The sequence below is a fragment of the Garra rufa genome, chromosome 1 (genome assembly GCF_049309525.1).
Source record: "Garra rufa chromosome 1, GarRuf1.0, whole genome shotgun sequence".
Taxonomy (NCBI): domain Eukaryota; kingdom Metazoa; phylum Chordata; class Actinopteri; order Cypriniformes; family Cyprinidae; genus Garra; species Garra rufa.
Genome location: NC_133361.1, coordinates 50,568,348 through 50,583,826, shown reverse-complemented (window position 1 = coordinate 50,583,826; position 15,479 = coordinate 50,568,348). Strand labels below are relative to the sequence as shown.

General features: G+C 36.0%; 1 protein-coding gene across 1 annotated transcript in view; it reads left to right on the top strand.

Moving 5' to 3' along the window:
- The first annotated feature begins 2,001 nt into the window (after positions 1-2,001).
- rapgefl1 (Rap guanine nucleotide exchange factor (GEF)-like 1) overlaps positions 2,002-15,479 on the top strand; it is a 66,663-nt gene continuing 53,185 nt past the window's right edge. Inside the window, exon 1 of the mRNA XM_073833492.1 lies at positions 2,002-3,060. Coding sequence (XP_073689593.1) covers positions 2,679-3,060 — 382 coding nt within the window. The 5' untranslated portion in view covers positions 2,002-2,678. The remainder of the gene's footprint in view (positions 3,061-15,479) is intronic.

Sequence of the window (15,479 nt, the reverse complement as noted above, 5' to 3'; positions counted from 1 at the left end):
TGTGTGTGTTCATGAAGTGGTTGTGGAGGAGATAAGTCCTTGTGCTTTCCAGCTGGGCAATTTGAAACCATACAGCTGGCCAACTGTAGACCTAAAGGAGAACAAGACACATGCCGACTGTAATTGATACAACACAGAACAGTCTCAGGTTCTTTCTTAATGAATTCTGATGCATTGGAAATTAGTTAACTTTATGTTTTAAAAGATAGACATGAGGTCTATGTAAAATGAATTCTTGTTTTCTTTTTTTTTTTTTGTGTGTTACACATTATTTCCACTGTTATACGGAGCTAATGCAAATGCACAAAAAGTTCTTTGTCATTCCTTACAAAAATGTTCCCCAAGGGTGTTTTTGCTGGGATTTTGACCATAGAAGAAATATGGCGGATTCACCAAGGAGCCTTTCAGTGAATAGTTCTGAAAATAACCATTTTTTTCTTAGTATGAAGACCATTTTAAAGAACGTTTTCCACTATAAAGAATCTTTTGTGCAATGGACTGTTTCTGTGGGTGCTAATAAAGTTTGCCATATTTAAAAAAAAAACATAATAGGAACCATAGTTTATAGTTTCATTTGCTTACAACCTAATTTAGGTTCTAATTAAGCTGGTACAGTAGGGATTCTTTGTACGGAATATTAATTTAAACAGTTACAGACAAAAGTTTACATACACCTTGTAGAATCTGCAAAATGTTAATTATTTTACCAAAATAAGAACTATCATACATAAGGCCTTTACATATAGTCCACAAGAGAAAATAATAGTTAAATTTATAAAAATGACACTGTTCAAAAGTTTACATAGCTTGATACTTAGTACTGTGTTGTTACCTGAATGAGCCACAGCTGTTTTTTTGTTTGTTTGTTTGGTGATAGTTGTTCATGAGTCCCTTGTTTGTCCTGAACAGTTAAACTGCCTGCTGTTCTTCAGAGAAATCCTATAGGTCCCACAAATTCTTTGGTTTTTCAGCATTTTTTATATTTGAACCCTTTCCAGCAATGACTGTGCGATTTTGAGATGCATCTTTTCACACTGAGGACAAGTGAGGGACTCATATGCAACTATTACAGAAGGTTCAAACACTCACTGATGCTCCAGAAGAAAGAAATGATGCATTAAGAGCCAGGGGTTAAAACTTAATGCATTGTTTTTCCTTCTAAAGCATCAGTAAGGGGTTGAACCTTTTATAATAGTTGCATATGAGTCCCTCAGTTGTCCTCAGTGTGAAAAGATGGATCTCAAAATCATACAGTCGTTATTGGAAAGGGTTCAAATACACAAAAATGCTGGAAAACCAAAGAATTTGTGGGACATAAAACATTTTTCTGAAGTACAGCAGGCAGTTTAACTAACAAACAGGGAACTCATGAAAAACAAACAAACAAAAAACACAGCTGTGGATCATTCAGGTAACAACACACTATTAAGAACCAAGTGTATATAAACTTTTGAAAAGGGTAATTTTCTCTTGTGGACTATTTGTAAACGTCTTTTACGTGAAATATCTTATTCAGGTCAGTACTAAATAAAAAATAACATGCATTTTGTATGATCCATCTTATTTGGTAAAATAATTAGCCTGACATTTTGCAGATTCTGCAAGGTGTATGTAAACTTTTGATTTCAACTGTAGGTAGTAGCTTTTTAACTAATTAAGTTCATCTTATGCACATAAATACTGCATTTTTTTAATCTAAGTCTGAAACACATAGCACACAAGTATATGTGGGATCGCATGCCAACAATAAAGTGAATAATTGAAAAATTCTTCAAAATTTCGATACCACGTAAAATAATGTCCCATTTTGATCTGCATTTTTTTTTAAATGCGTGTTCTTTGGCGTTTGTATATGAGCTTGTGACTGCAATTGCTGCGATTCAAAGCAATTGAGCAATATCTCTTGACACCACCAATAACACACGCACTCAGCTGCAGAGAAGGCGGGTGGAGAGAGAGAGAGAGAGCGAGAGAGCAAGAGAGAGAGAGGGTGTGTAGCCTCTACTGTATGTGAGAGCGACGGAGCGCAGTATTTGTGCGGACTAGAGGCGCAGAGACACTCTGTACCGTGAGAGAAAAAATAAATACGGATACCACCGAACCGGTCAGGGATCTACAGACACGAAATCCTCATCGACATCGAGTCACGCGTCTCGTCTGCGACAGGAGCGCGTTTCCTTCAGACCTGCTGCGGTAGACGATTCATTTATATGATCCAGCATCTTGGCACAGACTGATTTATATATGTGTTTGCATTATTAAGACATACCTGCTGCTATTTTCCTCTTTTGTGTCTGATTGCTCGTCTAATTAACTCATCGATCAAGGCTTCGTTGACAGTGGCAATGATAGTACACAAATAGCCTTCTTCTCGAGCTGAAGGACTGCAGTGGAGGACGGGTTTCCCTGGGATACGTTTGGATTTTTTTTCTTAGCGTAGTAAGGACTCGATCAGCATCCACTTGTGTAACGGGGACACTGAACATGGCCGTATTTTATTCTTGACACCTTATAACACGTCGGAGAAGAATCTCTTCAGGCATTTTCCAATCCGAGTTGGGATCCAGCATTATCCGGCTATGATGTAGACGCTCACGTCCGTACGGTCATCATCAGTGTTCATTATTGAGTATTAATTAGGATCAACCCAGGGCCTTCTTGCGATTTCTGTCATCAAAATGCCGGCTGGAATGAAGCCTCTTGAAAAATTCTTGAAGAAACAGACCAATGCACTCACTCGGGCTGGTGGTTTTGGAGAGAAGCCCACCGGCACCGGGGCATCCAGGCGGCGGGCCAGCCTGTCCCGTGTGGTGCCGTTCTTCAGGGAGACGTCTCCCGAGAGCGGCCCGGCGAGGGAGGTGTTCAGCCCGGAGACCGAAGAAGCGCCGTGCTGGCCCTCCGCCACTGCGGACATCAGGAGTCCGTCGCTGTCCAGCGATGAGCAGAGCTCAGAGGCGAGTCTGGACACGAACTGGACCCCAATGCCCGCGGACACTCCAGAGAATCTAGCGCTGGCGCTGATGGATAGTGTGGCGGGAAAGCGGTACGCCAACTGCACAGGTGAGACCTGAGAGTCCATTTTCCCACGTTCATATTCACTGACAGAAGAGCTGCTTGTTTGTTTTAGAATATTTTAACTTCGTTTCTATGCGTTGCTATGGTGACCGTATAGTAGTGGGTTACAAAATAGTCGTTTCCGCAAGGCCTGTCGCGACTATCGACGATAACCGCGATTAATGTGCACTTTAAATTCACTTTCTATTTTTTACGTGATATAACATTTTTTTTCGCGGATTGCGCGAATGTGGCAACTGTGGCGCAGATGCAAATGAGTGAATATTCAAAAGCGAATATTCAAATATTAATTTTTAACAACAATAATTAATATTATTTTGCTATAATAAGTCCCCCTGGACCACAAAACCAGTCATAATTGTCAGTTTTTTTGAAATTGAGATGTATATGTAATCTGAAACTGAATAAATAAGCTTTACAGGGGTGTGATGTATGGTTTGTTGAGATACAACTAGGTCTATTTGAAAATCTGGAATCTGAGGGTACAAAAAATCTAAATATTGAGAAAATCTCCTTTAAAGTTCTTCAGATTAAGTTCTTACCAATGCATATTACTAATCAAAAAAGGTTTTGATGTTTATGGTAGGTAATTTAAAAAATATCTGGAATATATATATATATATATATATATATATATATATATATATATATATATATATGGAATATGAACTTAATATCCTAATGATATTTGGCATAAAAGAAAAACGATAATTTTCACTCATACAATGTATTTTTGGCTATTGCTACAAATATACCCATGCTACTTATGACTGTTTTTTGTGGTCCAGAGTCACATTTAAATATTCACGTAATATCTTTTTTTTGCGGATTGCGTGAATGTGGCAAATTTAGCACATATATGTATAAATTTGTGAATATTCAATAGTGAATATTCAAATAATTAATATTCATATTAAATTTCAATAGACTACTAATAATCAATATTATATTGCTATATTATAATACTCCGAACTTAAGTTGGATTAAAGTAAATGTAACATATTTTATAATATTCATGTTATTTTATCTCAGCGCCATGTTAGTTTACAAAGCCTTAAAGGGAACATATATTTTATTGTATGATTCCAAGTTTAATTTGAATAAATTACTTCTTCATTAAGTGTGTTTGCGTGTTTACAAACAAGTACATCATAAATCGCTATTATTTTTTATGAAAATGAATCGTCATAAAATTTCACAAACACGATACTGCTAGTTCCGCTGATGAGTAAGATTTTTAAATCGTCGGCATTTTGTCACGTCACATTATTTGTTGTCTTTTCGTATCATGCCACAAAATGTTTGTAACATGACGTATTGCATTAAAAACAATTTAACATAAAGAGGACAAAACATTTTACCTCGGGAATGTGGTGTATTTTGGAGTAAAATTGTATTTAAAATCATTAATTTTATTTAAATCTAATTGATTAAATTGTGAAAAGAATTTGTATCGAACCACATTGAAACCCATTGACACATTGAGACATTTATGTTGGAACAAATATAATCAAGCTTACTTAAACTGACCTTAATTTTTCTGGCCTCACAACTGCATTTTCAGGCAAACCTGTGTTGTATGAACGGAGTCTCACTTGACAACTAGTTGTCTGTTACGTCATATAATGCAGTAGCACTTCTGTTATTTACATTAGTCACTGTCCCTATGGTTACAGATGTTAGTCATAGCTGTTATGAAAAAAAAAGTTAAAGACAGTATTTGGGCCATATGAACAACACAACTTGAGTTAAGCCATGATTATCATAGCCTCTTCATTTCACAGAAATGTGGCATGACAGTGGACCACTGCAGTCGTAATCCCTGAGTTTCATTGAGCAGTGACAACATTTAAAAGGTCACGTTAAAAGGTCACAAATAGTGATGTCATAAAACAACGTGCTTTCACGTTTGTCAATAACAGATCCATTTACTAAATGAGGAACTGACTTCAGAAAGAGTGGTGCTAGGGCATTTCCTTGATTATGGGAAAGCTGAAAATGAAAGTATGAAATGTTTCCATGGTGCTTTCCTTTGTGTTTTTCCTTAAATTGGTCTTATGGATGTTTTATGAACCGACAAGCCGCTGCCACCCACACCTGACACCCACATACAGCACTGAGCACCTGCATGCAGAAAACACCATGAACGGATCAATTCCTGAGCCAAGCGAGGGGATTTCTATTGTAGCCACAGACAAAGGACGTTTTACAGGGAAATGACAAACTGTGAAGTGTTGTGATGGGAAAGGGGTGTCCTTAACAAGTGCATACATGTTACCTGTTCCTGTAAGTTCCAGGACTTTTATGCTGTGAAGAATGGCTCTCCCACACATTCATTGGCAGCGATGCTTTGCAGCCACAGTGCAGCAGTTCGCACTGCACATGTGCATTAGAGTGTTTTTGTGAAGTAACCATGGAAACTGGAGGGATTTCGACAGTATGCCGGCGCATAAAGAGAGAATTATGCTTGATGTGAAATCGATGGCCAGACGGTCCGTTTGCCTCGGTTCAACGCGTTTTTAGGATATACGGTTCCTGATAAAATATCCTGTGTTTATAGACAAGATAAATGATGATGACGAATGGGCTAGTTTTTTCTTTTCATTGGGCTGTTCTACCTGTGTGAAAAGTAGAAAGTTGAAGACTTTTGGACCAAAACTGACTTTCCTGTATTTGTAAATGTGGTTTGAAACACTCAACATGCTTTATTTCTTTTTGAAACAACCATTTTTTTTAGCAGACGCATACACATACAAGGAGTCCTTGATAACCTATAAACTGATGCTTCGACTTAAACTGTCATTCATTTTGTGCACTTGACAGCTCATGTCTCTCTTTTTTCCTTTGGAGGCAAGTTTAAGCAATTTATCTTGAACCTCTGCTTTATATCTAGAACAGATCGGAGAGATTTCAATTTTATGTCACAGTCGGAGACATTTGGCCTCATTCTCAACCTGTTTTATTTTTTTTATGTGAAGGGGGATGCCTTGCCTCTAGATAAGACTGACAATTTCTCTGCAATTTGTCATTACCGAGACCCGGGAAATTTTGAAAAAGTGCCACTAATCCTGGATTAGCCAACAATGGGCTTGCAATTTGTCTCATCTTGTGTTGTTGTCTGTGGAGTGACTGTGGATTATGGACTGAGGGAAGTCCACTGATCCAGGGTCAAGAGGTAACACGCTGAAATAAGACACTGCATGCATATCAGTCAGTTCATCAGCGTTGAGACAAACAGCCAAGCTGTTGACCGAATGAGTAACTGTAGACAAATGCACTTTGTAGATGCTTCAACATTTTGGATCACATCTTTGCAAGACAAAGTGTGAATTTAATGAATGTGAATAGGAACATTTGCTATCACTGCATTAAGAGCATTGTGAAAACTTTTTGAATTTGAACATCAGGGTAAATTTAACTTATTTTGTCTTCTGGGAAACATGATATTTAGGCAAAATAAGAAAAATGTACACATCTTCATTCTGTTCAAAAGTTTTCACTCCCTGGCTCTTAATGCTTTGTGTTTTCTTCTGAAGCATCAGTGCCCTAGTCTGTAATAATCATTCTGTTACATGTGGAGTCCCTCAGTTGTCCTCAGTGTCAAAAGATGAATCTCAAAATCATACAGTCATTGTTGGAAAGGGTTCAAATGCACAAAAATGCCAAAAAACAAAGAATTTGTGGGACCCAAAGGATTTTTCTGAAGAACAACAGGCAGTTTAACTGTTCAGGACAAACAGGGGGACTCATAAACAACTGTCACTAAACAAAACAAAACAAAAAAACAGCTGTGGATCATTCAACAGCACAGTATTAGGAATCAAGCTATGTAAACTTTTGAATGGGGTTATTTTTATAAATTCAACTATTATTTTCTCTTGTGGACTATATGTAAATATGTCTTTTATGTGAAATATCTTATTCAGAATTCAGGTCATGTGCATTATGTGTGATCCCTCTTATTTTGGTAAAACAATTAACATTTTGCAGTTTCTGCAAAGTGTATGTAAACTTTTGACTTGAACTGTACTTCTACTTAAAAATAATGTTTCCAATGTTATCCAATGTCAATTAAGAAGCTTTATTTTTCAGAATATACTTTTATTAGCTGCATATCTTTGGTTTGTATGTGGATTCCAGGATTCTCAGGAAGCTTATTTAGTGCTCTTCCAAGACTACAAAATAGCTTTATCTCTGGAATGTGCATGGACACCTCATGAGTGTGTGTAATGGAGTGATTTGGTAGGGCTCATTGAACCCAGATTAGCAAGTTGATCATTACATAACTTTGTTTACCTTTACCCTTCCAGTTGTGAGCCAGAGGCAACAGTAGTTCTGTTGGTTGGCGTGTCAGAACAAAGTTCCAGTGGGCAGGGCAAGAGCAGTGTAATGGTTATGTGATTCGTTAGTGGTGGTAGATGCCAATTTTGGAAAATTTTCCTCCACTCTAATGCGTGCTGAGGGGAGTGGCTTGTACTTTCATGCGTCAATGTTTTTCTGAAGTGTTTTTGAATTTCTTATACATGCATCAATCTTCACATTATTCACTGGAGATGAACTGTTGTCATTTTGAACCAACAGTACTGTCAACAAAATGTTCTGTTGTGATAAAGATTTTGTTTATCACAAGGTTTGGAGTCTTAGTCCTGCTAGCCCCTGCTGGTAGATGATGTAACTACACCCAAAACTGTTCACTGAAAGGTTCTTTGGGGAACTAAAAATGGTTCTTCCATGGCATCAATGCAAAAACACCCTTTCGGAACCTTTATTATTAGGAGTGTAGCCAGAATGGTGGTTCCTAGAAAACCAATTTCCCCCTCTGGCCATTTTCCTTGTTGCATTCACACCGGCAGCAGAAACTTTGAAGCATCTTTATTCATGGCATCTACAAACGTCAACAACTGGTGAATGGAGGACGCCGTGATCGAAGCTGTTTTTATTGTGTGTCGTGGGTTTTGTGATAACGGAGTTGGAATGTAAACGCACAATCTACATGATTAAAAGAGCACAAAAATCTGAATAAATCTCGTGTGACAACTTGCAGTGTTACATAATATCGAGGCTGAGAAAAGCACACAACCCTGCGGTCAACAGGTAGCTAAATGCACTGTAAAAAACAATTTGTTGAATCAACTTAAAATAATTTGTTACCTGGCTGCCTTATAATTTAAAGTTTAGTCAACTTAAAATGTTAAGTTGTACTAAGTGACAACTTAGATATTTGAATTGATTCAACTTAAAATTTTAAGGCAGCAGGGTAACAAATTATTTTAAGTTTACTCAACAAATTGTGTTTTTTTGTTTTTTACAGTGTGCCGTTATTATCGCTGTTTTCAGTGTTCATGGAGTAAATATTTTCACACGGCTTTTTAAAAATGCCCGGTAGCCAGTGTTTTGAATGCTTACGTCACTGGTAGTTCCTATAGTACTGTTTTAGACCCTACTTTGAAGGAGCTAATTTAGTTACTCCAAACTGAGTTCCTAGAACTAAATACATTCCTAGGTCCTGCAGTGTGAACGTGCCAAAAATATACATTATTTTTGTGATTATATACATTTTATTCGCCAAAACATTGCGAAAACAAATAGATAAGAAATTGTTGAATAAAGTTGTTATTTCTGTTTTCTTTACACACAAAAAGTATTCTCGTAGCTGCATACAATTATGGTTAAACCACTGACGTCACATGGACTATTTTAACAATGTCCAGACTACCTTTCTCGGCATTGAACGTGTCAGTTACGTTGATGTCTATGGAGGATCATAAAAATGTCTTAAAAAAACATGGCCTTACGGGTTTGTAACAATATTAGGGTGAGTAATTTTTCATTTCTAGGTGAACTATGAAAATGTTGTTTCTGAATGTTCTGTGAATGTTCAAAATGTTTAAAACATTATTTCAGTCTAGATATAATAACAGTCTCAAACATTACTGGAAGAACGTTTGCTTTAGGGCTGCCACTAACGACTGTTGTTAAATCGATTAATCTATCGACTAATTTATCGATTAATAATTTATCTAAACAATTAATTTCCCACAAAAGAAATCAACAATTTTACTTAAGAACATTTTGTTTTTAATAAAATCAAATAATTGGAGATGCTTTTGATTATTAAAATTTAATGGAACCAAAAAAATGGAATCCAGAAAAGTAACAAAAAAAGACATACTTTTTGATTTAGAAAAAAATTTAACCATTAAAACGTGCCAAAAAAGCAGAAACTTTTGCCAGTAGTTTTAGGAACTATGAAAAGGTTACACCAATGCAAAATTGCCTATTATGTACCTTTAGGACACTTATATGCACCATTTAAGGGGAGACACTGCAGGCAAAAATGCTGTTTTGCACCTCTCAAGTTTAAAATTGAGGGCTTTTTGGTTTTTCATAGAGTGTTTTTCCAGACTAGTGGAAAGAAAACATCCCAAAGACACTGTTAAGTGTTTCTTTTATAGCACTTCATCTATTTGTGTCAATAGATTTCAATTACAATACATATTTTTAAAGGCGTTTTTTCTCCTACACTGAGCCATAAATATCCACTTCAGTAGCACTTACACACACCTTTACATTTTTATTCCTGTCTATATCCTGAAGGTTATTACAGAGTGATTGTTCATATATAATTTGCTTGATTATATACATTTTATTCCCCAAAACATTGCAAAAATATATTGTTTTCTGTGTGTCATTTTCTGAATTGTGGAGTGACAAAATGAGATACCCAAAATTCCCTCTGTAAAAATATGCCCAAAAAAAACAAGAATTTTGAAACTGACTTCATCCAGTGTTCAGATTTTTGTACTAGAAATGTATGCAAATTTGTGCATATTTCATTAAATAATACTTTGCATATTTAAACCTAACATTTAGAAAACTTGTAATACAAAAAATGTTCGCAGTTATCAATGCAATCAATTAACTGGATAAGTAAGGCGATAACTATTTAAGTAATAAATAAAGTATAAAAGTGTACCTTCTGAAAGGATACTGCCATATCAACAGTTTTAAGATTTAAGTTCATAGTCAGTAAGCACACTTGCACAGTAAAATTTCTGGATGTGAGAAATGCAGAAAATTAAACCCAATCTGATTTATGTTGGACGAACCTTTCGGATGTGTAAATGGGATTTTCTGACTTTCAGATTTAGTGTGCAAGGACATTAAGAGTTTGATATGTGTTTCACTGAAAAGAACCGGTTCATTAGTCATAAGTTTGGGAATCAGACTGCACAGTTTGTGCTGCATGCTTATGATTCACTAAAAAGAACCAGCTCCTCTTGCCACCACAGTGAACACATTGTCTGTTTTGTGCTGTGAATCTTGTTGTAGCATCACTGAATATCTGCACAGGCAGAATAATGCATGTGCAAAATCCACAAACTAAGCCAAATGTAATTCTGTATATTTTTCTGTATGTTAAAACTCGTTCTCGAGCCATACTCTCTTCACATTTCACAAATGTTGGTAATGAAAGTTTGGGATTGTGGGCATTCTTGTGGAGTCAATTTCATGATGTCATTTTCCACAGTGATGGCATTTGCAGCTCAAAAAGTTCTGTATAGTCACATGCACAAAGATTTCTTCGGATATTATTACATCTGATTTGCTTTTTCATCAAGAAGGCAAATAGAGATGTAGGTAGTCTCTGGTTGTATAAGGACTACCCCGCTCTCCATGTGCTGCTTTACTGTGGGCCGAAACTATCCTGAGGGTGCTTTAAAGAATCTTCAGCAAGGGAGAAAGTGTGCAGAGAGAAATAAATGCATGGAGGGAGAGAGAGAGAGAAGTGCAATCGGAGAGAGTGTATTTGTGTAGGAGGAATGCTGGCATTTTTTTTCTTTTGAAAAGAGTGAGGGATTAGAGAATGGCTGCCCACTCACTGGCCTCCCTTTGCAGGGTTTTACATAACATCATGAGGAAAAGCGAGATATCTTTCTCCTGTTCTGCGTCTATCACCCTCTCGCCTCCCTTCTTCTTGAACCTTAATGGTTAGCCCACTCGTTTTGTGCTTATCCACGCACCTGGGCAGCTCTCTGCTGAAGAGAAGCTGTGCTGTCCACCTTGACGTTGTGCTTTTTGATGTATGTTAATGCTGTTTGTGGAGGGGGGTGGTAGTATACAGCAGGGTATTTTCAAGTGCTTGTTATACAGTATTGTGTGATTTATGTGACTCATTTGCACTGGTCCTGCATGGGCAACTTTTGCTACAACTCAACGCTCTCTAAACAAACAGCGCTAAACAAATAGAGAAGAAATAAAGTTTGTTTTCTTTACACCCAAAAAGTATTCTCAGAGCTTTATAAAAATATGACTGAACCACTGATGGACTATTTTAACAATGTCCTTACTACCTTTCTGGGCCTTAAATGTGTCAGTTGCATTGCTGTCTATGGAGGGTCAGAAAGCTCTTAGATTTCATTAAAAATGTTGCCTATGTAACAACATTAGGGTGAGTAATAAATGACAGAATTTTTATTTTTGGGTGAACTATAAAAACAGTTTTTCTGAATGTTCTCTGAAAGTTCAAAATGTCCAGCTTTTAAAATGTTAAAAAAATGTTTTAATTATGCAAACATTAAGGGAATATTTAATGTTATTATTTTACAAACATTACAGAAATGTTACATTTCAATGTTCTCTGACACAAAACTAAAACTTAAAAAAAAAAACATTTGAGAACATTATGAAAGTCCCGATATAACGTTCTCGTAACATTACTGGAAGAACATTTGCTTTGGAGCTGCCACTAATGAACATTTTTATATAAATTAATCTATTGACTAATTTATTGATTAATCGATTAATCTAAACTACAAATTTCCCCCAAAAATCAACAATTTTACTTAAGAACATATAATTATAATTATTTTTTGTGGTAATAACAATAGATGTAAGTGAACAATAGCCTTTAAAATTTCTTAAAATGCATATGTGACCCTGGACCACAAAACCAGTCATAAGGTTAAATTTTACAAAACTGAGATGTGTACATCATATGAAAGCTCAATAAATAATAAATAAATTGATGTCTGGTTTGTTAGGATAGGACAATATTTGGCCGAGATACATCTATTTGAAAATCTGGAATCTGAGGGTGCAAAAAAAATCAAAATACTGAGAAAATCCCCTTTAAAGTTGTCCAAATTAAGTTCTTAGCAATGCATATTACTAATCAAAAATTACATTTTGATATATTTACAGTAGGAATTTTACAAAAAGTCTTCATAGACATGATCTTTACTTCATTTCCTAATGATTTTAGGCATAAAAGTAAAATCAAAAATTTTGACCCAAACAATGTATTTTTGGCTATTGCTACAAATATACCCCAGCGACTTAAGACTGGTTTTGTGGTCCAGCGTCACATATATAATAGCAATGAAACAATAATAATCAGTATAAATATGGAATCAAAAGCAAGTAATCACATGGTTTTATTGCATAAAACTGTTGAAATACATAATGTATTATAAACAATAGAGCTAATGCACATTACTCATTACAACAAAGGTCTGCAGAGGGCGCCGACGGCTTGACGATTGTTTTTACACTTCACAACGCGATCTAATCCTTGTTTAATATTGACTAAACAACATTTAAGTAAAATGTCCAGTTAATCTTTAATATTTGGCCATATCTTTACCACAGAAATGCTATCGCCACAGTAATTTAATGAATATGTGGACATCAAAACGAGTGAGGCTTTAACTTTTATTTTGAAATCGCGATGAATGAGACAGATATTGATGTATTCTCCCAGATTTGCGTATGTTTCTAAATGATTTACTAGTTTGCTTGGAATTTTGAAAGAACTGAGTTCACAGGAACAGTGCATTCTGGGATTGTCTTCAAAGTGCTTCCTCAGAATTTGGTGGGAAAACATTTTTTTTTTTCCAAACAAATGTTTTTGGATGCTATTTTTTCCCCGTGGTCTGATATGGATATTTGTGCGAGTCTGTTGGGTCCTCCTAGTCCTCTTAGCACAAATGCTCCTGTGTGAAGGAGCCTCTCTCAATCTCAGCACCTGTTCACATGGCAACTGGCGCCCTCGGAGGAGGTGGAGGTGTGGGAAGATGAAGTAAATGGAAGGAGGGAACAGAGGGATAAGTGGAAAGCAAGTGTTAAGGACTGTTCGCACCAAGGACGATAACGATAAAGATAGAGTTCTAAAAATCGTTCTCAATAGTTTACACCACAGCTATAACGGTAAAGGCACAGAGAAACAATATCGTTGGAATCACTTTCAGAACAAATTACTTTCCAGCTGATGAACAATAAAAACATTGACAGCCAATCAGAATCAATCCTGCTATAACAAGCATGAGAATTTAAAGTGGCAGACAAGTATACACTTAGAATAAACAGTCAATATTGTCTGCTGGTGTGAACATTTATAGTTATCTTTATGGTCATCTTTATAGTTATAGTTCTTATGAATGATCGTTCTTATGCTATGAGGTTTTTGAATTGGAAATATGTTGAGCGCAGACTAAATTGTTCTTTGACACTCCTAAGTTTGTTATATATTTATGTATGTATACCTCTGTTTGAAAGTTTGAAATTAGTAAGGTTTTTAAAATACTTTTGAAAAAAGTCTCTTATGGTCATTAATGCCGCAATTATTTGATCAAAAATACAGTTTAAAAATAGCTGTTTTCTATTGTAATATATTTTAAAACCAGTGATTTCAAAGCTGAATTTTCAGCATCATTACTCCAGTCTTAAAGGAGAAGTTCACTTCCAGAACAAAAATGTACAGATAATGTACTCACCCCCTTGTCATCCAAGATGTTCATGTCTTTCTTTTTTCAGTCGTAAAGAAATTGTGTTTTTTGAGGAAAACATTTCAGGATTTCACTCCATATAATGGACTTCAATGGTGCCCCCGAGTTTGAACTTCCCAAATGCAGTTTAAATGCAGCTTTAAAGGGCTCTAAATGATCCCAGCTGAGGAATAAGGGTCTTACCTAGCGAAACGATCGGTTATTTTCTAAAAACATTTAAAATTTATATACTATTTAATCTTTACACAGAGTACACACAGAGCCAGACAAGACAAGAATTTGAGGTAAAAAACGTATATACATTTTTTTTACTGATCGTTTTGCTAGATAAGACCCTTCTTTCCTTGGCTGTGATCGAGTCATTTGAAACTGCATTTTGGAAGTTCAAACTCTGGGGCACCATAGAAGTCCATTATATGGAGAGAAATCCTAAAAGTGTTCTTCAAAAAACACAATTTCCTTACGACTGAAGAAAGAAAGACATGAAAATCTTGGATGACAAGATGAAAGTGAACTACTCCTTTAATATAATGCAAGAAACATTTATCATTATTATGAATGTTAAAAGAGTCGTGAAGCCTAATATTTTTGTGTAAACCATGACACATTTTTTTAGGATGAATATAACATTTTTTTTTTTTTTGATAAATACATAGTTCAAAAGAACTGTATTTATTGAGTCTTTACTGTCACTGTTAATTAATTTAATGTATTCATCCCTACCTGATCTCATGACAAAAATGTACCTGTGGGAACCTTTTTGCAATACGCGAAATATGTACCAATAAGTACATATCACTGCAGGTTTTAACAGAAATGAACACTAGAGGCGGTAAAACAGCGAGCACTTAAATCGTTTTTGTACAGTTACGATTACATCTCCATATGTTTCGCTTTCTGGACATGACAAGCTGGCTTGGTAGTTCAGCCGGCACAGAATTGGACTTAGGATGTGAAATCCTTGGGTACGAATCCTGTGAAAAACTCACAATGAAAGATTTGAAAGATGATAAATCGAAAAACATGCTAAAACGGCATACGTACAATGTTTTTACGTCACATTCGCTTCTGTTCAGGTAGGCTTAGGTGTAGTGCAGATGGTACGTTGTTTTAAAACATCACGGAGCATTAAAGTTATAATGCCCCTCAATGGACATTTTAAAGTCAGAACTGTGGTGACACGTACACATGTACCTTCATCTGTTCTGGAGAAAAAGATGAACACTCTTTAAGTGCCACTCAGTGGACATTTCACATTAAATGTGTCACAAAACGTACATGGCGGTACGGTTTTTAAAAAAAAGTTCCCACAGGTACGTTTTCATCATGAGATTAGGTTGATTCATCTATATATGTATGTGTGTGTGTGTGTGTGTTAATGTTCAATCCAAGCCTAAGGAAACTGCACAAGCAATCCTCTGTTGCTATGGTTACCTCATCAGATCAACGCTATTTCGGGTTGCGAGAACCTATTTACCGCAACGTGAAAATTCGTACTTATATTAACTGATGACGTGCATATATTTAAAACAAATAAACATTTATTTTTGACCGTCTTTGGGTGAGTCGTGTCTTGTTTTAAGCATCACATTCCCCTATAATTCAAGCCCTGATGTT